The sequence below is a fragment of the Clytia hemisphaerica genome, unplaced genomic scaffold, assembly GCF_902728285.1.
Source record: "Clytia hemisphaerica strain Z4C2 unplaced genomic scaffold, Clytia hemisphaerica genome assembly, whole genome shotgun sequence".
NCBI classification, from domain to species: domain Eukaryota; kingdom Metazoa; phylum Cnidaria; class Hydrozoa; order Leptothecata; family Clytiidae; genus Clytia; species Clytia hemisphaerica.
The window spans coordinates 2,505,715-2,528,186 of NW_027103917.1; the positions used below are offsets into that span (position 1 = coordinate 2,505,715).

The 22,472-nt window shown below is 35.0% G+C and overlaps 1 protein-coding gene across 1 annotated transcript; it reads right to left on the reverse strand.

Annotated features, from left to right (window-relative positions):
- Positions 1-41: 41 nt before the first annotated feature.
- On the reverse strand, positions 42-22,472 carry LOC136809456 (TNF receptor-associated factor 6-like). The gene is made up of 9 exons (XM_067065989.1): positions 22,348-22,472; positions 15,129-15,374; positions 12,161-12,209; positions 11,919-12,038; positions 11,500-11,577; positions 11,102-11,179; positions 2,212-2,349; positions 1,619-1,688; positions 42-1,306 (listed from the first exon to the last, which is right to left on the reverse strand). Exons 2-9 carry the CDS (start codon positions 15,356-15,358, stop codon positions 699-701), a joined length of 1,371 nt encoding a protein of 456 aa, XP_066922090.1. The 5' UTR covers positions 15,359-15,374; positions 22,348-22,472; the 3' UTR covers positions 42-698.

Below are 22,472 nucleotides of genomic sequence, written 5' to 3' on the forward strand. Positions count from 1 at the left end.
AATTGAAGAGAAAGCAAAAACTGAAAAAATATTCTCTCATTTCATATTGATTGCAAAATGTTTTTACACAAGAAGAAATGACACATTGTACAAAATTATCGAGAGATAATTACAAATAAATCTACTACTATAAAATTATCTGCCGTATATAATTTACAATACATTTATTTCACTTTAAAACTTAACTCAAAAAACTGAATCATTAGAAAATCTTAAGAAAGTTATTTACAATGCTGTATTTACAAACAATAGAAAACCTATCTCAAAAGGTCAGACTGAAGTCACTCAGTCATAAACGTATTTTTCGTCCAGCGAAATCATAATAGCTCTCTACCAGAAACAGTTCTGCCGGCAAGTCTTGAAAAAAGGAAGCGCTCATTCTTTACTCATTTTCGTAGCTTTTGACAAAGCAATCTCCAGATTTGAGGTTGTAAAGGGCTATATAATATTTGTAGTTTGCGGGCCGCAATGTGCAAAGTGAATAAGTGATACTTGGTACTTGTTGAATATTGCCAATCAAGCTAACAATATATTGCGTATACCTTTTTTCATGAGTCCGTCAATATATTGTCTGTTTATATTGGCTGACAGTGGATTGTGTAGTGTATGTAGCAAACCAAGTGTACTAAAAACGTACAGTTTCGTCCGTGTAAAAGACAAAAAATGTTTAAGTTCCCTCTCAATCACAGGTTCATATTTTAACAAGGAGTCACATCAATCTCAAACTTAATTTTATCATTATCAATAACCTCGGGTAGTTCTTTGAGTGCTAAAAACTTACGAAACCCACGATGCACACCGGCCCTTTTCACCGGTTTCACAAAATATTGTCGCACTTCATCGCTCTCCGTATGTCTCAAGATTTTCTGTTTGGCAATAGCCTTGGGCCCTTCATTAATTGATAAAGAAAGTGTGATAAAACCAAATGGCATAGGCCATTGGAGCTTGTCGTCAAATGGGCCTTGAAGTAGTTGGAAATAAACGGCTAAATGCGTTCCCTTGGTGACAGGAACCCCCGTTATTCCATCGAGGTGTATCTTCAACCTCGCTTTATAGCCGTGTAGACAGTAGAACGAGTCTGAGTAAAGAATCGTGTTTCGCTCACGGGCGTTCTGTAACTCCTCCGTAGCGTTATCGATGACGTACGCGAAAGGGCATTTTGGAGCCACGGAGAAAATCTCTAACGATGAAATGCGTTTGCTTTTCTCAGTGACGTCATTTTGTAATGTTTTGATGATTTCTTCTTGTGATTTTGATTGGGCCATCATTTGGTCTGTTTTTGTTTCGTGTTCTTGTTTCAACTCCGCTGAAGAAATAAGAAAATATCTTTTTTGAGGCTATTTCATCCAAGCATTAGAATTACTGTTTTTTTTGGCTCGCTGCCCGGCGATTGGTTAAACAAGAAAGGCTTGAAAAAGGTTGAAGAAAGGCTTCATAGAAAAACCAATCTTTGCATATAATCGGGATATAGCTATAAGACAATAAACTTGATCAAACTAAGATCAAGCGTTCGCGACAATGGGTTTTCCCTTATTCGGTTAATTCAAATTATCAAGGCAACGAAGCTGTTCATTTCTACTCGAAAAGAAATGCAAAGAGATATATAATAGTCGCATACCTATTTGCTTCTGGAAGCTATTCTTCATTTGTTTTGATTGAGCGATCATTCTCTTTTCCATATCTTGTACCTAATTTCAGCGTTGATAAAAGAAAAAAGGTAAATTCCTAGTCGCACAATAATATTTCTTTATCTCCGTTTTTTAGAGACATGAGAATGGTCCTGCATTTCTATAACCTGATGTATACCGGAAAGTTCGAATAAAGGGGTCTGGAAAATAACAGTTAAAAATCTCAAATTTAGGGCTGTCCTAGCTTACTGGATAAGAAAGAATAACAAAATTTAATTGACTGTATTATGAACTGACATTTGGAAATGGAAATTTTAAAGTCACACAACCCAAACCATGCTATTCATTTCGCCACCAGTATATAAAAGAAGAAATCATAGCATGAATCTCCAGGCTAGGTGTATGTGGGCAATTACAATTCAACTTTCATGGTAAAGCTTCTAAAGCCCTCATCAAGAACTGTTCCATAATTTTCCTACGCAAATCTCAGAAATTATTGATGACTTCTTTTGAGTTTTGTGTTTTAATCAGGGCATCGAATTATCTTCTCTCGCAATACCCCATCCCTCTTACAAAAGATTACCTGAGTGCGAAACTTAATTTCCATTTCGTCAAGTGATTTATTCTTGGCGTCGATATCTTCGCTTTGACGGAGCACTTGAAGAAACAAGTGATGATCAAAACCAGTTGACAGATGAGTGGAAAGCCTCTCATCGTTGCCCTAATAAAATTAAGGAAGAAGAAAAAACTATTATAAAATACAATTTTCGAATGCGTGTTTTTTTTTTTAATTTACAGTATTTACATTAAAAGCATTCGTCAAAAAGCTGATTTTGAACTACCTTATTGTAGTTGTTTTCTATAATATTCCTCATTTTAGGGAATGCGTAGAGAACACAATTTTACAGAACAATTTGGTCCCAAAGGACCATTTTGTTCAATTGTAGTTAATCAATGGAACAATTTGTTAACTTGAGTCCATTTTGTTCCATTGTAAATTGGTATTGACTGCTTTGTTCTCTGTTCCTTTTTAAAGAATTAAATGGACACTACATTTAGACACATTTCAGTCTCTACTAAAGTGATCATTTTGTTCAGTGTTTTTATGGAACTTGTTATTCCACTACTTGCTGGCATATTTTGTTCAATCTATAAAGGGAACAACGCCTTCGTTCTATTGCGTAATTATTACATAACCCATTAGCGCGCAAATTTAAGTGAGAGCACATTGATACGTGGATACAAAATGGCGGCGATTTTTCATTGGTCTAAAAGGAACAGGGGGTAAACTAATACACAATTGAACATTGAACAAAGGAGAAACTTTTTATTCTTAAGATCTGACAAATCAAATTCAGTGTTTTAGCCCCCTATCAATAATGTGAGATTGTTGTCTCTATAAAAACTCTGCAAATGATTCCGAAATCATAAAAACAGATTGACCATGAAGGTCAGTCGAAATCTACTTGTGGATTGGAAATCTCTAGAGGGTGCTGCGCAAGGAAGAAGAAAACTGGAAATTCGACCAAACAACAAAGGTTCGTTTCCATGTCCGTTATTGAAACATTGTTTACATGCTGACTACAAAAGTGCTCGAGGATTGCGCAAACACATCAATAATAAGCATCCTTGGTACTTTTACTTTGATCAACAACCGGAAGTAAAGAAAGAAAACATGTTTGAAGAAGTTCCAACCAATAGGAAAAAAGCATTCACTGCCAAGAAACCTTCATTTTCACTTGAGGAAGGAATCGGCCTTGATTTCATGCAATGGTTGACAACTTCTTGTGGTGGTGGAAAGACTCAAAAAGAAGCACTACAAGTTGGTAAAAGAACAATGAAATACTTTATGCAGGCTATTGGTAATAATGACGACTCTATTGATTTTACTTATGACTTTGTCGATTGTTGTCTTGGATCAGCAAGCATTATCATATCGTTTTTGAAAACTTTAGAAGAATCATGGAAGATGAGCTCCTCCGGTTCATTGAACTATGTTAAAGCTATTGGTGACATGGTAGATTTTAGAAAGGCGAGTGGCGTGTCTGATGCTACTTTGAGGAGTTTTACCATTACTGAAGTTTACATAAGGCGAGCAAAAGAGAACCTCCGAAAGAGAAAGAATGTAGAATGTACTCGAAACTTAGATTTAGAGACCTTAATGGCAAAAGACAGTTGGGCTACAATTGAGGAAATGGAGCAGGTCGTACCATTTCACCTACCAAAATTTAAAGGAGTAATAGAAAATTGTCGACAAAACGGTGTTGTTACAAAAGGTGATTTAGTTTTCTCTACAAGATTTATCACTACCTTATTGTTTCTCAGAGTTAAGTGTACGAGACCAATGACCTTTCAGTACTTGACTGTTAACATGATTAAAAAGGCCAAGGAAAATGAAGGTTTTGTCGATCAAACTGAATTTAAAACTTCGGCAACATACCTATTCGATACATTGATTTTTACACAAGATGTATTAGATATTATTGACATGTATATCGAATTTGTTCGACCTCGGTTGTCACCTAGTTGTGATTATGTGTTGATATCGTCGAATGGAACTCAGTTTCAGTCACTAACTAATGCAATGATCATGATCGTTCATCAAGCAATCCAGAGATATATAAATCCAACTCGATACCGTCAAATCATTGAAACAGAAAGCAGTGAAAGGTTATCAATTGAAGAACAGAGATTCGTATCAGAGGACCAGAAACACAGTTCACAAGTTGCCAAGATATACTATAAGAAGAAAACATTCAAGACAGGTGGCAATCGAAGGGAAAAAATGCATGGATAAAATGACGAAAGGAGGAAGAGGTGATACAGACAATCTTATTAATTTATTCAACAATCTGGATAGTAATTTTGATCCGAAAGTGTTAGAAAAAAGTCAAGAAATCATTTCCACAATCCCACCAATTGCAGCCAACCAAACAACAGAAATTAATCAAGAACCCACTTGTTCTAAGTATCTTGATCCGTACCAACCAATTGATGATGATTTTGATACATCAACAGATTTTACTTCGACTCCTACAACCACTACAGCACCCTTAATTTCACAACTACCATTGAAAGCAATGGCACCAATAATGGCGACAAAAAATGTAAATGAAACAAATGCATCAACTAAAAAGACAAAGAATATCAAATTTACAAGCGAAGAGGACCATTTTTTGAATTTAGGTATCCAAAAGTATGGCCGAGCAGCTTGGGCTTCTATTCTAAAGGACAAGGAGTTTCAGTTTCACCAATCAAGGACCAGAGATTCATTGAGGATAAGATCAAACTCTGCAGCCTTCAAGAAACAGTTTCCATTATAAGATATACCATAGTTGATAAGTGATTTTAGAATAAAAAAATATTTATACAATATAACTTATATTTTGATATATACTGTAATGTTTCATGTCCTGTTAACTAAGTACTATAGCCAAAACATTCTTTTTTTAACGGTGGTTTTGATTTCGATTAATCCAACCTTTAACTTCAGAAACATCCGATGAATTGGATTACAGGCTAGACTCTTTTAAATCCAATAAGAAATGATTCAAAAACCAAATATTTTATATAAAATATCAAATATGATATCATACTAATTATATAATAAATAATATAAGATAATATAAATATAATATAATATATATAATATAATATAAATATATATATATTAAATAAATATTATATTATATTATATTATATTATATTATATATATTATACATCATAGATTATATAATATAGTATATCTTTCATATATAATAATATGTTATCAATTTGAACTCAAAAATCTAGCCTGCAACCTTAGAAGTATTAAATGCACTGATTTCACATTGCTTTTTGACTTTTGAAGGTCTTTTAATTAGTTTCGGTTTAATTCAATTCGGAAAGATTGAAACCTAATGAGAACAATAATTAACTTTTCAGTCCTAGAAGTTAACATGAATAAAAGGTAAATTATCCACATAAATTGATAACATGATTAGTAAAATCCAAAAATATTTATACCATATTCAATGTCATAATTGCAGTTTTCATCATATTAGTATAGGGTTCTTTTATTGCTCTATTCAGTTTGTATATAAGAATAGCATTGTAATATATCAAGTCATTATGCATAAAAAAGGTACATTTAAATCATTGTTTTTTTTTCATTCTGTTGATCAAAATTTTGGCTTCTTTACTGAAAGTTGAAATAATAGTATAGTACTGAATTTTCTGTCATAAATTTGAGCTTATTAAAAGCTTTTTTATCATTGAGCTTTTCACCAACATGAATGAATTTGAATAAAATCTAGAAAATGGGTGTCTTTACCTGAGCATGGTAGTTGCAATTTTGCACTAACAATCCTATCAAAGCCTTCACTGTTATGACAATATGGGGATTTATGTTTTTACCTAAATTAGAGTACTAGAATTGATAATAATGTAATCAAAATCGTATTGTTACTCTCTTTTTAAAATGCCTGATGTATTCATCAACTGTATAAGTCTCGTCAATGTGTGAATCAAATATCTAAATGAGGAATTGACATTGTTTTGGCTTTCATACTACCAATTTTTGATTAATTATCAGATCACATCAATCATTTTAGAATTATTGATTTATGATAAAAAAAGGTGTAGACTATTCAGTACTGGTTTAAGAACCCTTTTCCAAAATAAAATAGACTCGTGTATATATGCATCCTTTCGAAATTTAAAATATTTCAGATGATGTCACTATTTGAGTCTGAACCCTTTCAGTAAACCTTTAGCCCTTCCTTCAACCCGTCATTTTCAACCTATATCAGCCATAAGCCCTTGACTCTTCATTTTTTGAACATCTTTGCTAAATTGATTATTACACCCCAGGGTGTATGGCGTTTTAATCACCCTCTTATGGACTTTTTTTAGAATGATTGGAACTGATGGGTACACCACACCAAAATTTAGCCCTTCTAAACTAAACTCTTTAATTATTTCAGATGATCTCGACATTTGATTCTCAACCCCTTTTGTAAGCCTTTAACCCTTTTTTCAAACCGTTATTTTCAAGCTAAATCATTCATAAACCCTTGGGTTTCTGGCGTTTTAACCAACCTACAATGGACTTAAATAATTTCAAATGATTTTGAGAATAATGGCAAATACTCAACTTTTTCAATCTTAGTCTTTTTTCAGATGATTTCACTATATCAGTCTGAACCTTTTCTGTAAGTCTTTAGCCATTCCTTCAACCGGTCATTTTCAAGCAAAATCATTCACAAGCATTTGGCCTTTCACTTTTTGAACACCCTTCCCAAATTCATTACTACACCCAAGGGTGGTTGGCATTTTAGCCACCCTATAATAGAATTAAAAATTCCAAAATGATTTAGACTAAAGTATTTACCCTTTCGAAATGTATGTACTCAGATGACTATTTGAGTATGAACCCTTTCTGTAAGCCGTTAGCCCTTTCTAAAGCCCGTGATTTTCTAGCTAAATCGATCATAAGCCCTTAGTCCTTCATTTTTTGAGCATCTCTTCAAAAATTCTTAATAGACCAAAAGGTGTCTGGAGTTTCAACCACCCTTTAATGGACTTAATCTAATTCAAAATGATTTAGACTGTGTGTATGTATGCACCCTTTCAAAACTTATAATATTTTAGATGGTTTCAATATTTGAGTTTGACCCCTTATCTCTGAGCCGTTAAATTGATCTTTACTCATCCTTTTCGAATTGATTATTATACCAAAGGGTGTTAGGTGTTTTAACCACCCTCTATTAGACTTGATAGTTTAAAAAAGATTTGACACTTTTTGAATGTCTTGCCTTGTCAAGCTTAAAATATTTCAGATGATCTCAATAGTTGAATCCGACCCAACAAGCGTTGGCGTTCCACCCATTTGAACTTGTTGTTAAACCTTGAGTCCTTCTTTGAGACCGTCGTTTTCAAGCAAAATAGGTTACAGGCCCTTGGGCCCTTCATTTTTGGGATCTTGACATTAAGAAAAAGGGTGGAAGGCGTTGGCGTTCCACCCATTTGAACTTAGAAATTTTATGTAAATCTCTCAAAATTTGATCCCTTGTTGTTAATCCTTGAGCCCTTCTTTGAGACCGTTGTTTTCAAGCAAAATTGGTTACAGGCCCTTGGGCCCTTCATTTTTGTGATCTTGACATTAACAAAAAGGGTGGAAGGCGCTGGCGTTCCACCCATTTGAACTTAGAAATTTTATGTAAATCTCTCAAAATTTGAGCCCTTTTTGTAAATCCTTGAGCCCTTCTTTGAGACCGTCGTTTTCAAGCAAAATTGGTTACAAGTCCTTGGGCCCTTCATTTTAAGAACTTAAACTTTGACATTTCTGAATTCAAAGTCTTAGTCCGTGTTGGGCCCGTGAGAGGCCCTTCTATTTTAGCCTATATTGCTTATGAGCCCTTCGACCCGTCGTTTCTTTGAAAGCATTTCGAAATCATTTGAATTAGTTCCATAGAATAACATGTAATACTTGATAAATACGCAAGGCCCGTCACGAAGGGCCTCTTGTATCTATGAGGCCCGTCATCAAGGGCCTCCTGTATCTATGAGGCCCGTCATGAAGGGCCTCCTGTATCTATGAGGCCCGTCATCAAGGGCCTCCTGTATCTATGAGGCCCGTCATGAAGGGCCTCCTGTATCTATGAGGCCCGTCATGAAGGGCCTCCTGTATCTATGAGGCCCGTCATGAAGGGCCTCCTGTATCTATGAGGCCCGTCATCAAGGGCCTCTTGTATCTATGAGGCCCGTCATCAAGGGCCTCCTGTATCTATGAGGCCCGTCATCAAGGGCCTCTTGTTATTCTAAATAGACTTTGAAATCCATGAGGCCCGTCTTCACGGGCCTCTTAAAAATTCAACAAGCATATTTTATTTTCATATTTCATTTCTCTAAAATGACGGGCTCGAGGGCCCACAAGGAAATCCAAGCAAAAAGGACGGACCAAACCACGGGCTCCACGGGTTTTGCAAGGGACTTTGAAGGGTTTCAAAAATTAAAATCAAATCTGGTTGGTGTAACACGCCAACCACCCCAGGGTGTTCTTATATTTCTGAAGTGACGGACTCGAGGGCCCATAAGGAAATCCAAGCAAAAAGGACGGGCCAAACAACGGGCTCCACGGGTTTTGCAAGGGACTTTGAAGGGTTTCAAAAATTAAAATCAAATCTGGTTGGTGTAACACGCCAACCACCCCAGGGTGTTCTTATATTCTATTTCTCTGAAGTGACGGGCTCGAGGGCCCACAAGGAAATCCAAGCAAAAAGGACGGGCCAAACAACGGGCTCCACGGGTTTTGCAAGGGACTTTGAAGGGTTTCAAAAATTAAAATCAAATCTGGTTGGTGTAACACGCCAACCACCCCAGGGTGTTCTTATATTCTATTTCTCTGAAGTGACGGGCTCGAGGGCCCATAAGGAAATCCAAGCAAAAAGGACGGACCAAACCACGGGCTCCACGGGTTTTGCAAGGGACTTTGAAGGGTTTCAAAAATTAAAATCAAATCTGGTTGGTGTAACACGCCAACCACCCCAGGGTGTTCTTATATTCTATTTCTCTGAAGTGACGGGCTCGAGGGCCCATAAGGAAATCCAAGCAAAAAGGACGGACCAAACCACGGGCTCCACGGGTTTTGCAAGGGACTTTGAAGGATTTCAAAAATTAAGATCAAATTTGGTGGGTGTAGCACGCCAACCAGCCCAACCACCCCAGGGTGTCGTTATATTCTATTTCTCTGAAGTGATGGGCTCGAGGGCCCACAAGGAAATCCAAGCGAAAAGGACGGACCAAACCACGGGCTCCACGGGTTTTGCAAGGGAATTTGAAGGGTTTTAAAAATAGATTGAAATTGGGTTCGACTAGATTGACGTTATTAATATCTGAATTATGGTAATATTCATATCTTCGATAAGGGTTAACGGCTAACCTAAACGGTTCAGAATCCAGACAGTAAACATTTTTAAAATGGTATAAGTTTATGTAAGGGTGGTCAAAACGTTATCCACCCATGGGTGCGAAAATAATTTGGAATCAAAGTCCCAAAAATGAAGGGCCAAGGGCTCATGAACAATTTACCTTAAAAACGGCGGACTCAAAGAAGGGCCCAAGGATGTAAAATAAGGGTTCTGATTCAGACAATACCCTTTTGACATGATACAAAAGTCAACCATCCATGCTACTACGCAGATAAAAAAGACTCAATTTCTTTCAAAAAGAGGTTTAAACTTAGAGAAACAAAGTCTTTATTCATTGAAGAGTGGGTTGGGCGCCCTCCACCAATAGGAAAGCAAATTATTCATTTGAATTGGATGTCAAAATAAGAAGGGCCAAGGGCTTATGATTGATTTAGCTTGAAAATGGCGGGCTAAAGGAAGGGCTAAAGGCTTTCAAAAATGGTTCAGACTCAAATAGTGAAATCATGCCAGTACATAAGTTTCAAAAGGGTAAGTACACTAGTCTAAATTATTTTGGAATTATTTAAGTCTATTATAGGGTGTTTAAAACGCCAGACACCCTTGTATATAATAGCTATTTGTGTAAGGATGTTGAAAAAATAAAGGGCCAAGGGCTTATGAGCCATTTAGCTGGAAAATGACGGGTTGAAGGAAGGGCTTACGGTTTACAGAAAGGGGTCAGATACTTTAATATTGAAATCAGGGAAAACGTTCTCTTTAAATAAGTCAATCAAATCGGAATCATATTGTAAACTTATAAAAGAATTTCCGATATAATGATCCGATTTAAAATCGGAAACCATGAAATTGCGAATTATTGTAATACAATCCCATTAACGTGAGTTCAGTTATGAAAATCCCTTAATGACGTCACAATCATCGTCACGTGCGTAGTGAACTGATTTTCATCAACTAACTTATTGGAACTAATTTTCGCGGGTTTTAATTTTAGCGTTTTTCGCGGTTTTTCGTCAAAATCGCGAAAATTTGATGCCACGAAAAATTTTGAGAGTCGAAAACCGCGAAAATTAATTCCCGCGAAATACAATTTTTTACAATTTTATCGAAAAATTTGAAAAATCCCTAGGAAAATGAAAGAAATTTGTCCAAAAAAAGGCAAAACCGCGAAAATTAAAACCCGCGAAAATTCCAGAATGGAAAAAACCGCGAAAATTAAAACCCGCGAAATGCAATTTTTCGGATATTTTTTTTCGACCGCGAAAATTAGTTCCCGCGAAAATTAGTTCCAATAAGGTATTCTTTTTAAAAGGGTCTCTTTCATTTTCATTGGAATCTACTAGGTTGGAAAATTCCAGAATGGAAAAAACCGCGAAAATTAAAACCCGCGAAATGCAATTTTTCGGATATTTTTTGAAATTAGTTCCAATAAGGTATTCTTTTTAAAAGGGTCTCTTTCATTTTCATTGGAATCTACTAGGTTGGATGAAGAAAGCGAACCTTTACGCACCATCTTACACGACGGTCAAAAGCTACATTAATCCCGTCGAAAGCAAAAAACTGACCTTGAAAGGACATCCAATTATTGAGTATTTGCAATCTTTTAGATTTTTTGGACAATCATTCTGCAGATGAAAATTCGCCTGAATAAATAAAAGAAAAATACATTGTTGATTTGACAGCACCGCAGAGGCAAGGGAGGGGAAATACAAATGAAGCCCCGGTACATAAGAACATGGCGTGGGGACAAAACAAATTATTAAAGATATTTTTCATGATAGTGAAACCAAGGGCGTCTTTATGTTGACAAAGCGGAAGAAACAAACGAATTTCTCAAAATCTTTGCTTGCGCGGCACCAAAAAGCGAAAAAGTTGCGGTTTTTTTTGTTTAAAAATGCTATGTATAAGCAAATGAGATACGCTGGCTGCTTTTAATGAGCAGCATAAAAAAATGATGACATACATTGGAACGGTACACTTTGACACCACATTGAAGGTGGCAGTGGATCAGTGTGTTATCGCATTGTTTCTCCACGTGTTCCTATGAATTGAAAGTATACTGAATGAATAGAAACAAAGTTATATATGGGAGAGGAGATAGAGAGAGCAGATACAAGTCCATTCGCTTTTAATTGTTCAATATATTCCGGTAGCATGTTAAAACTACTCATTGGAATTACTCTAATTACATTTTTACAGTAAAAGCTTCTTTTCCTACCTGTTCCTACCCTTTATTAGATTCGAAGGAATAAATTGTAAATTAAAGCAAATGAATCAATATTTTAAATGTCATGTAACACTCGAACGATGTAGACTTCACGTTTAAAGGGCATTCCTGGGAAAAGGGAAAAACTGATGACAGCAAACTAGCGGAATACTCACTTGTAACTTTCTGAGTTCACCAACCCAATTACATATAGTAGAAGGGCTGTTTGACTCGATGTTGGTACACTTCACTTCAAGGTTCAATATTTCACGTTTTCGACCAGCATCGGGGAAAGTCTGGTTAATGAAAAGATTAAGTATAAAGTTATGTCCCATCGTGCTTTTTGTAGAGGAGTTAAGCCTACTTTATAAATGTAAAAAAATTATGATTTGTAAATAAAATCAAAGGAGAAACTTACTGCAGTGATTTCTAACCGATCTATTGGGCATAATAGTGGTGCCTTTTCCCTTAAAAAAAGATTTTTGTAAAATTCAAACATACATGATAACTAAACAGAGAAAGATGAGGTCAAGTAGCAGTCTCAAAATAATCTGCAACGAAGACAAAAAAGACTGTAACTTTTCATAAAATTCGAATTGAATATTAGTTTTGTTCTTGTTGAAAAGATAAACAGAAGTGGAATATTATCAAAAGAAAATATTCAAAAAAGATTGAAAAATGAAGAAAAAATCAACTTCTTCAATTTCTATCATAATTATCATTTCACAAAAGTGATTCTTTGTACATTATCAATCTGAAAATTCTTCCAAAAAAATTTATTCATTCGGAAGATTATAGTCTAAAAAGCTTATCACTGATTGACTGATTGAAAAATCATCTAAAAAGACAAAAAAAAGTGAAGTTTTTCAAAGTGAACCAGGAAAAAGTTTTGAGCTGTATTTTTGACTGTATAGATATTTTTTGAAATTTCCGCATTCTTGATGCTCTATTAAGATCGAATAGTTTTTTCTAATATAAAAATGAAGATCATTGCCCGATTCTACAAGAAGTTGATTTTCTTCGATTCTTTATTTATCATCTTCATTTTTCCATTATTTTCAATTTTTTGATAATAATTCCACTCCGAAATATCTTTTTAAAACGAGCACAAAATCGCTATTTAATTTGAATTCTATTAAAATTCACAGCCTTTTTTGTCTCTGCTGCAGATTATATTGAGAAGAATTTCATCGAAATCAAAGAAAAAAACAACTTCATGTATACAAGAAAGAGCATTCAACTACTGTGCACAAAATTATGGACTCAATCCCCCCACTTGGGTCAAACCTTGGCTTAATACCTTCCTGCTAGCTCAGCAGAAAAGAAAAGCCAGTCAAAGGTATTCAAGGAAAATATATTAAAACTGTCTGTTCACGATAAGTGAGCACTCTTTTTTCTTTCACCTATAACTTTTGAAGGAATTCTTCAATCTTCATAAATTTGGTATCGTTGGAGCAGGTTGGAGAGACATTTGTGAGTGGAACAATTTAAAATCAAAAAGTCTTTAAAAAAATTCTAAAAATGATGAAGATCTGTAGAAAGTGCGATAACTTTCTTCACTGGAGCGCTTCTTGATCTTAGGAGTCATCATGGAGAATTCACTGAAATATTTCTCGATATAAAGTTAATAAGTGATGACCCCAAAAACAGCAGAAAACAGCAGAAAACAGGGTTTTTAGACGTCAATTAGCTTATAACTTTGTTTGATATCTTTTGACTGAATTATTATTATTTAGAAATTTTTTGATTTCTCCTTAATCACCATAAATGGTATATATAAAAAAGTAAACATCTTTAATACAATATTTACAGTTTTCGTTTTTGTTGAAGAAAAATCGATGAGAAATACCGGGTGCGCCACAAAAAAGTTTCTCTCTTTAAAACTAATTTTCTCGAAATCTAAAAGTTTTAAACGAACCATTCCTATTTCATTAGAAAGAAAAGATAAACTTAACTCTTGATTCATCAGATCAACATTATGTCAATGAAGAAAATTTTTTCAGAGTGCTCGAAAACGTGAAAATCGAGCTATCAAATTTATTTAAATTGGCAACGCCATAGCCTTTACATGATAAGAGCATTTTTCCGAACTAACACTCAAATTTGAAACTGAAGGGTCGAAAGGGTTTAAAATCTTCCTCAGAATCATTTTAATTTACTTTTACCGAAATTTTCCTCAGATCTTTGGTTCAGACGGATAAAGTCGATGTAGGCTGGGTGTACCCAAAACCCTACTGAGTATTTTGAATTTTGCCAGATTTCTTGCCTTTTTCAGAATTTTTTCCATTGTTATTACAACCTCCTTTATTAACAAAAAGTCTTTAGAACGCTAATTTATTTTTTGATTACTGAAACGAAATACTGATGCATCATGTAATGATCTTCTGTTTATTTGATAGGTCTTGTAACGATTTGCGCACTTTCGAAACTACTTTTGATTTAATTGAGCATAACTTTTGATCTACTGAATCAAATTTAATAAATGACCCCTCAAAATTTAAGTTTATCTTTCTTCTTTCCGATGAAATGAGAATGGTTCTTTTAAAAATGTTATATTTCGAGAAAATTAGTTTTAAAGAGAGAAACTTTTTTGTGGCGCACCCGGTACTAGTTTGTAGTTATGAGGTTAATGCTAATGCGAGCAATGAGGCGGGAACGTAAGAGAGAGGGCGGACAACCGAAATTGTCCCGCCCCTGTGAGGAACTCACGAGAGAAAGCTGGGAATAAAACAAACAGGGGAAGGGAGGAAAACCGCAAGATGGTAGACTAAATTCAAAACAAACTCAAAGAAGTAAAGGTACAAAAGAGTACTGTGCTGAAATGAATTGGCTGGATAATTGCGAGAAAAAATTAGTATAGGGGAGTAGCCTCTCAAGAAGACATGAGTAAAATCAGATGACTAGAAATACTGCTAATTAATCTATAAAGATTCAAATAGATCTACTGCTAGGAATTGATTGCTCAAGTAAAAATTTCATTTCAATACGGTTTTCATAGATATGCCAGTTATCAATTAGCTCTCGTAGTCTGTCAATATCAGCTTTATGAAGCTTTATGATATTATTTATGAAGATTGAAGAATTCCTTCAAAAGTTATAGGTAAAAGAAAAAAGAGTGCACACTTATCGTGAATAGACTTTAAAAGCTTCTGAGATTTCTGAAATCTAGCAACTGTTTCTACTGAATAGGGAATTCAAATAAACATGAAAAGGCAAAGCTACTGTAAAAGCCAATTGTTCCGGATAGAATAGAATTGTATGAAGTGACAATTTCCCATCCCTTCGGGTAAAAAGCTAAGGACAACGTACCATTCCTTTAGACAAAGACCGAACTAATAAAATTTATTTTAAGCAAGGTGAATGCAACACGAAATATTTAAAAATACCCTTTTTGTTGTCTGACTTTATCAATGCATCCACAACAGAATCGATGTCCACACGGAACAGCTTGATGGGGTTCTCTTAATATAAACAAACAGATGACACATGTCATATCATTTGTATCCAGTTGTTCGTCAGCAAACGTCACATCATAACCTTCATCACTGTTGGTCAGGTGTTGTTGCTGATGATAAAGGTCTTCCAAAGTTGATTCTTCTGGAAATCTTGCAGCCATTTTTGACTATGTTTGACTATTTAGGGAAAAGAAGATAAACAAATGCATGGGATTATTTGCAACTGTAATCACTTGCAAATGCAATAAGTAAATAATACAAAAGTTTAATAACCTATTATAGTTCCATTGTATAAATGGATAAAATTGTACTTGCAGAAAATTGGATAGATGATATTTTTCCATTGGTCATTTATTTTTCCTAGCATATTTGAAGATTATTTAACAGAAGAAATGACAAATTAGGCTGTGTTGCCCTTGCCAACCTATCTCAGTTACACTGAGTATGGAAAGCCTTTGTAAATGAACTCCCATGCAATTGCAAGGATAATAGACTTTAATTGGGTGAAAATTATTTTAAATTTTTACTGTTTTTTTCCAAAACCTTCCCATAGTTAATGTTGGATGGCTGTTTTAGATCTTTTAATATTATGAGAGACCAAAGGTGCGTGTGTACATGACTTGACCGACTATATTTACATTGGTCCTGAATAAATCCTAATACAACCTAGGATTGTGTTAATCTATAAGTTCCAAAGTACCTTCATCTTGTTTTGTTTATGGTTAGGCTTCAACTCATCCTTGCTGGAGATATAACAGCCTCTTATAAAACCACATGGCAGAGAGGTCACTCAGGCCCATTCATCCAGCAAGGACACATATGAGGAGTGCACTGAGGACAATGGAGATCAAGAGACTCTTCAAAATTCAAACATGAGATCTCCATTATTGTAGAGGGTAACATACAATAATATACAACATATTATAACAGAATATATAATACATGTATAAACATATACACGGTGCTGAACACTGGTGTTTAACCGAAAATCTTTTCCGAAAATTACGTGTATTCCATGCTAGATGTGTACGTGCAATGTGTCGTGTGAACCGGCTCCACACCCGTGTGTATAGAATCAGAACGTCTGATCTGTTAAATCGTTTATCTCTGAAATCCGTTGATTCGTACGTGAATCGCCGTCAACTTCGTTGGCTGGGTCATGTCGCTCGTATGGATCAACATCGACTACCCAGAAAAATGCTAACTTCGTGGGTGCCATCGAAACGCCCTCGTGGAGCACCAAACTTCACATATGGAAGAGGAATTTATAAGTGCTTGAAAAAGGTTGGTTTGTCAAAAAATGACTGGTATCAAAAAGCTTTGAATCGTTTGGATTGGCGTAAAATTATTAATTCCAAGTAGCATATTTTTTGATAGTTTTATCTAGTTACTTATTTGCATAATTTTTCCTTTTTTCGCTTTTTATTTTATCTACCTAGCGCTGTGATCTCTATCTTAGGATAGGGCCTATTCCCTGTGCTAAGGGAAGGTTTATCTCTCTCTCTCTAAACATATAACACCCATATAACATAATACACTATCAATGGGATAAAATCTATTTTCAACATTAGTACAAGTGCTCTGCATACGAAAATTGAAATTTTGTCCCGCTGTTCGTAGACCTACATTTTCAAATATTCATTAGAATTACACTCAAAAGTCATGTAGAAGTGACAAAGTAAAACTGATAAAATGATTGATTGACGATAAAAAAGTAAAATATTAGATTTGTTTTTATAACTTTCCCATTCAATCAATTTTTAAAAATTATGAGATCATTACCCCCATGGATATCCCAGCTCAATTTTGCACTTTTGACTCTTGTCCTGCATTCAGGATTTTTAAACTTGACAACTATGCCCGCTGCAAGTGCAATCTTCAACCTCCCTCCCGAGAAGCTCTTTTCCTGAATTGAATGTTAAAAGGATGTTAACACAATGTTAGCTACGTCCATATGGCAAGGTCTTAAAAATATGTGTTTGGGAGAACGGAATGACCTATAGACTCAGTTCTGCATATTAAATTTCTCCAGCGTCCCTCCTACTGAGGGTCCGAAAAATCAAATTTCAGTCCCACTAAGGGTTGGTTAAATAGGAAAATTTCAACTTTTTACCAGGAAAATTGAAATTTTGTCAAATTTGTCCTGATGATTGGTAAATTCACAAAATTTTCCCTTGTTTTCTCCTTTTTAGTCCCGGTAAGGGTTGAAAGTTGGGCAGCACCCCCCCCCCCCGGGAGCAACTCCGACCTTCCCATTTCCTATCTCCTGGCTATCTGTGAAAAAGGGTGTCAAAATTAGAAGAGAGGTACACTTGACATAATACTTTATAGGACACGGTACATGAAGAATCGCAGCCTTAGCGTGTCAATTTGATCAAAACTTATTTATAGGTAAATTATCTAATTTCCTGCTTGTTTGACTTGCATCTACTGAAGTGTGTGGAGTTAATTAGTTATGCAATAGACCGTCGTTTTGGCCTAAAGGTGTAGATTCTTAGTATGCTAGTATGGTGATATGTACCGTGAAGTTGGGTAACTTGCATCAGTGGAGACTAACATGCATAGCCATCAAATGAATGACCTAACCTAATCCACTGATGCAAGTTATCCGACTTCATAGTAATAATTCATGGCAACTTCATAGCTTCATTATCAAAACTGCTCCCTCTCTTGGAAGAACCACATCGATCTTGCCACCTCAAAAGTAAATAAAACCTGAATATTCTTTCACAGGAACCTGTCAATGGCAGACAAAGAAACACGTCTGAAGTGTTATAAAACTTTTATCAGACCAACGGTGGAATATGCCAACACTGTATGTGATCCCACTGATAACCAATCCCTTACCCAGAAAATCGAAATGATTCAGAGAAAATCTATCCGCTGGATTTGTAGGGAGGAGTTAAGAGGTCAGCCCAAACGATCTAAGGAAATCACTTAAACTCAAAACCTGGAAACAAGGAGATCCAAATCGAATGTTATTTGATACTTTGTCAGGAAACAAATTCGTTGGCAGCAGCATCCACCCAGACAGCGTTGTACAAATGTGAAATATCAGCCCATTCAGGGCAGGATTAAGAGCCATTTTTTTTTTAAATCTTCAGAATAAAGAAAGTCTGATACCTCGCCCTCTTAGATTTTGATGAAATTTTGACCAAATGATCTATCACACTAGAAAATAGGACTCTGAAATTTCACTTGAATCTCAATGTTTTGCATATACATGTCTCAAAGATAGGCTATAAGCGAAAATTACCCCTAAAATCAAACTCTGTGGGTAGCGATTTGAAAGCAATGAATTTTTATTCAGTATACATTAGAAAGCTTATTTACATGGATTTCAAGACTTTTTGTAGGAATCAGAAAAACTCAAATTGAGTCTCCAAATTTTCCCCGAAATCTTAGCACAGACAAGTAAAAGCTAATCAAGACACTGGACTTCGAACTTTTGCGGTAAAGGCAAATATTGTCAAGTAGGTTTCTGATGAGTCTAAAACGTTTTTATAAACTGTAATGTTGAGCTTTCCTGGAAATATGGTCGGATGGTAGGAAACGATGTCAGTCTCATTTTTTTACATATTGTAATTAAAATAAGAACGTCAAAAATGTCATCTGTGAGGAAATGACCTGAAATCTTTTAGTGTTCCCCTAATGCCAATGAAATTGGCTAGAGAAGATCAACAAATATTTTGACAAAAATTAAGGTTTAGAGCCCTTAAGTGGGCTTGATTTAACATTTTTAGAGGGAGAAAACAACAAAGTTAAGCAAATTTTCAATCGATCATATCTTTAAGAGACTTCAAAAGCCCACTGAGATTTTTTGAGGCTATAAACTAGACCTACTAAGGAAGCCTTGCTAAAAGTTTCCAAAAATTTTGGCGTTGCCTTAAAAAGATACGCCATCTTTTTTTTTATAAGAATATCTTCTATAGGAGTATCCGGGTGAAAATTGGCCAAATTTTAAGAATACCCTAAAAATACCCTAAGAATACCCTCTAGGGTGAATTTCACAGAATTTGATAAGAATACAGTCATTTTGTATTTGGTTAACAAAAAAAAATGCTTGCTTTAGAGATAAAATTGAAGCTTTGAAGAAGAAATATAATTTTAACCAAATTGTTCACTCAAAAGTCCAAAACTCTCAAGTTGATCATTTTGTGTGTTTGTAAAAAAGTCAAGTCTAAAAAAGTAAGAATACCTTAAGAATGTTGGCACTTTATTAAGAATACTTGACCCTCATCCAAAGTACACTATTCTTATAAAAAAAGCAAGATTGTATTCGTTCTAAAAGAAATTCTCTCAATATGGCTAAATCACCAGTCATACTTACTGCTATATTAGAAGATCAAAAATATTAACAAAAGGCAACTTGAGTTAGAAAAGCTGGGGACAAATTTGAGATGTAATCTAAGCAATGTAGACTGATTTTATTCAAAGTAACAAAAGATATTTCAACAGAGGGCTAGTTACCAAAAAACTCATCTTGTCTTGAGATCTTCCAAAAATTGAATAGATAGAAAAATAGTCGACAGGCTTGGAGACCAATGAGTACTCGGGTAAGTTATGGCATGTCTTAAAATTACCATAATTTTAAGATCCCATTAGCCGACAGAAAACAACCAAACAAATGACTGAACATGAAGGGTACTATGATGTAGTTTCTAGCCTGATGTGTAACCTAATTGTTTTTTTGCCGTTTTCGCGAAAAACCGCAAAAACTGATTTGATGTCATAATCGATGACGTCATATTCTTGAGAAATTCAATTTTTAGTTTTTATGACGTCATCGATTATGACGTCATAATCAGTTTTTACGGTTTTTCACGAAAATCAGTGAACAACAATTAGGTTACACATCAGGTTAGAAACTTCATCATAGTGCCCTTCATGTTCAGTCATTTGTTTGGTCGTTTTCTGTCGGCTAAAAATTATGGTAATTTCCAGTTTTTCAGACATGCCATAATAACTTACCCGAGTACTAAACAAATTAAGCTATCCTAAGACACAAACAAAATAAAACTAGTCATAATAGTTGAGCCTCAAAAACAAACTAAAGCATACTATCAACTTATTAAAATAAAAAATCAGGCACATTTACTGCTTTTATACTCTGTTTACTAAAAGAGGGCAAGATAAATTAAAGCATAGATGAAATAGAATGGCAAAACAAAACGGCAAAAGCAGATTATTTAGGACATTTTGTAATTAATTATTTAGGAGAATTTGTTGAATTTTAGGAGGATTTTAGGAGTTTTCACTTATTTTAGGAATTTTATGAGGAATGGGATCCCTGAAGTTACCAATTAGAACTGCAAATTTGAAAACTGAAAAAGAATTCAAAAATTCTATTGATAGCTTAATGTTCTGGCAGTATAGACCTAAATCTTCATACAAAAATTACGGGAATTACAATTATTTGGACGTTGTAACCTATGCTGCACGTAAGCACTTAACCTTAAGTCCTGCAAAAGCGGGACAAAGTTTTTTGAAGTTTGTAAAAAATAAGCCACATAGAAGATCTTTCAAATTCAGTATATATGTGAATAGAGCAGTAAAAAACACAACTTTTATATTTTTCCTTTTTTTGCAATTAAGTTCTAGGAATGAAAATAAAGATATAATGATAATTGAATACTATCCACTGATGATCCCGCAGCATATCGTAAAGCTAGAATCGCTTCGCGTACTCTTCGCTTGAGAAAATGATTGAAGGATTAAAGTTTTTTGCCCGTCTGGGAGCTTGCATTCTCGGCCAGTCACGGAAATCCTTGCATTTGCATGGGGTGTGCATTTGCAATGGTTTGAACGATTTTTTCTGACCCTGTGCAAGCTGGTGCAAGAGCTAGAACGTGTAAGGCAAAATGAGCGAAAATTAACAAATCTCAACTTTAAAATGAAAATGATATAAAACAAAGACAAATGGCATTTTCATTTTCTCTTTAGAAGATTCTTTAGCCTTTTTAAACAATTTTGTCTACGGGTTAAAATTTTGATCTGTGCATGTTTTTATAATCAACTGGAACATTTTTCTACGTTTTTTAGTCACTTTCGTTTTAGACCTGTTGCATTTGCTGCATGTCGAACCCTCTGCAAATGCAAGGATTTCGGTGACTGGCGGCTCAATCCTCGGACCGAGCCTAAAATTGCAGACTTAGCTGTGATAGATCATTTCGATGGAAGTTGTTGGAATGTTTACAAGGCTCTTTACGACAGAAAATCTTTTGAAAATGAATGTCAAATGAATGACCTGGCTGGTCATTTAATTAAACTACGTAGCTCCGCTCGCAGCTCTACTCTACCATTTTTGTTTTGATTTAACTTTGTATCTTAATGACCAGCTAGGTCTATCATTTGAGAGCTATGCATGTTCCTCCACTGAGCAAGTTACTATACATGGTTATCTCTTCTATTTTTTATCTCTTTATCTATTCTTAGCTATAAACCTTTTCATCATCATTTTGTATTTTTCCGTAATTTGTGCGATTAGGCATTATAAATGCTCTATGCAAATAAAACTAAAAAAAACAAGATGAGTCCTCCCCCCCCCCCCCCGTCTAAAATTCAGATAATAGTAGAGCTATAGACCTTTTTTCAAAGAGGCCACCCTGTTGAATAATTATCTAGTCCAGCAGAAAAACAAAGATACACCCATGCATAATTATTACAATATGCATGCATATGAAACAGTAATTATGCTTTGGTGTATCATTGTTTGTATGGCTGGACTACATAATTATTCAACAGGGTTGCCTCTTTGAAAAAAGGTCTATTAATACAAATAGTGGGGAAAACATCCTCCACATTGCCTGATGATCCGGGAGAAGAATCAGTAGCCAAACGTAAATCTTGTGATCCAAGGCACGATAAACTTTCAATATCAATAAGAGCCTTTACTTTAGAACAGCTATCGATTGAAAGATGTTTTAATTTAGAGTCCAGACTTATGCTGCTACTGTACTTAGCTAACTACCCAAGGAAAAATTTCATAGCTATGTATCTGGTTTTATTTAGCTCAAAATTTATATCATGATTTAGTTTAGAAATTCAACCTGTTGCCAGTGAGGAAACTTTGGTGTTTGGGATTGTTATAGGTAAGTACAGTATATCAGGATTAGAAGGACTAGGCTAGTCTTCCCTTTATTATAGTTACCTTTGCAAAATTACAATAAAATGCTGACAAGTTGACACAACACATTGCAGGTATTCTTCTCTGTGAGAATGGGAAGTTTGGTTTGGGTACCCAAAATCTGCAACAATACAAAAACGAAAGTATCT

What these genes read in the sequence shown, in the direction of transcription:
- LOC136809456 (XM_067065989.1), bottom strand. Translation starts at nt 15,358, where the DNA reads ATGGCTGCAAGATTTCCAGAAGAATCAACTTTGGAAGACCTTTATCAT. An exon ending in TCAAAGTGTACCGTTCCAAT is followed by an intron (nt 11,180 to 11,499) that starts GTATGTCATCAT and finishes TTATTTATTCAG; the next exon opens with GCGAATTTTCATCTGCAGAA. An exon ending in AAATTAAGTTTCGCACTCAG is followed by an intron (nt 1,689 to 2,211) that starts GTAATCTTTTGT and finishes CGCTGAAATTAG; the next exon opens with GTACAAGATATGGAAAAGAG.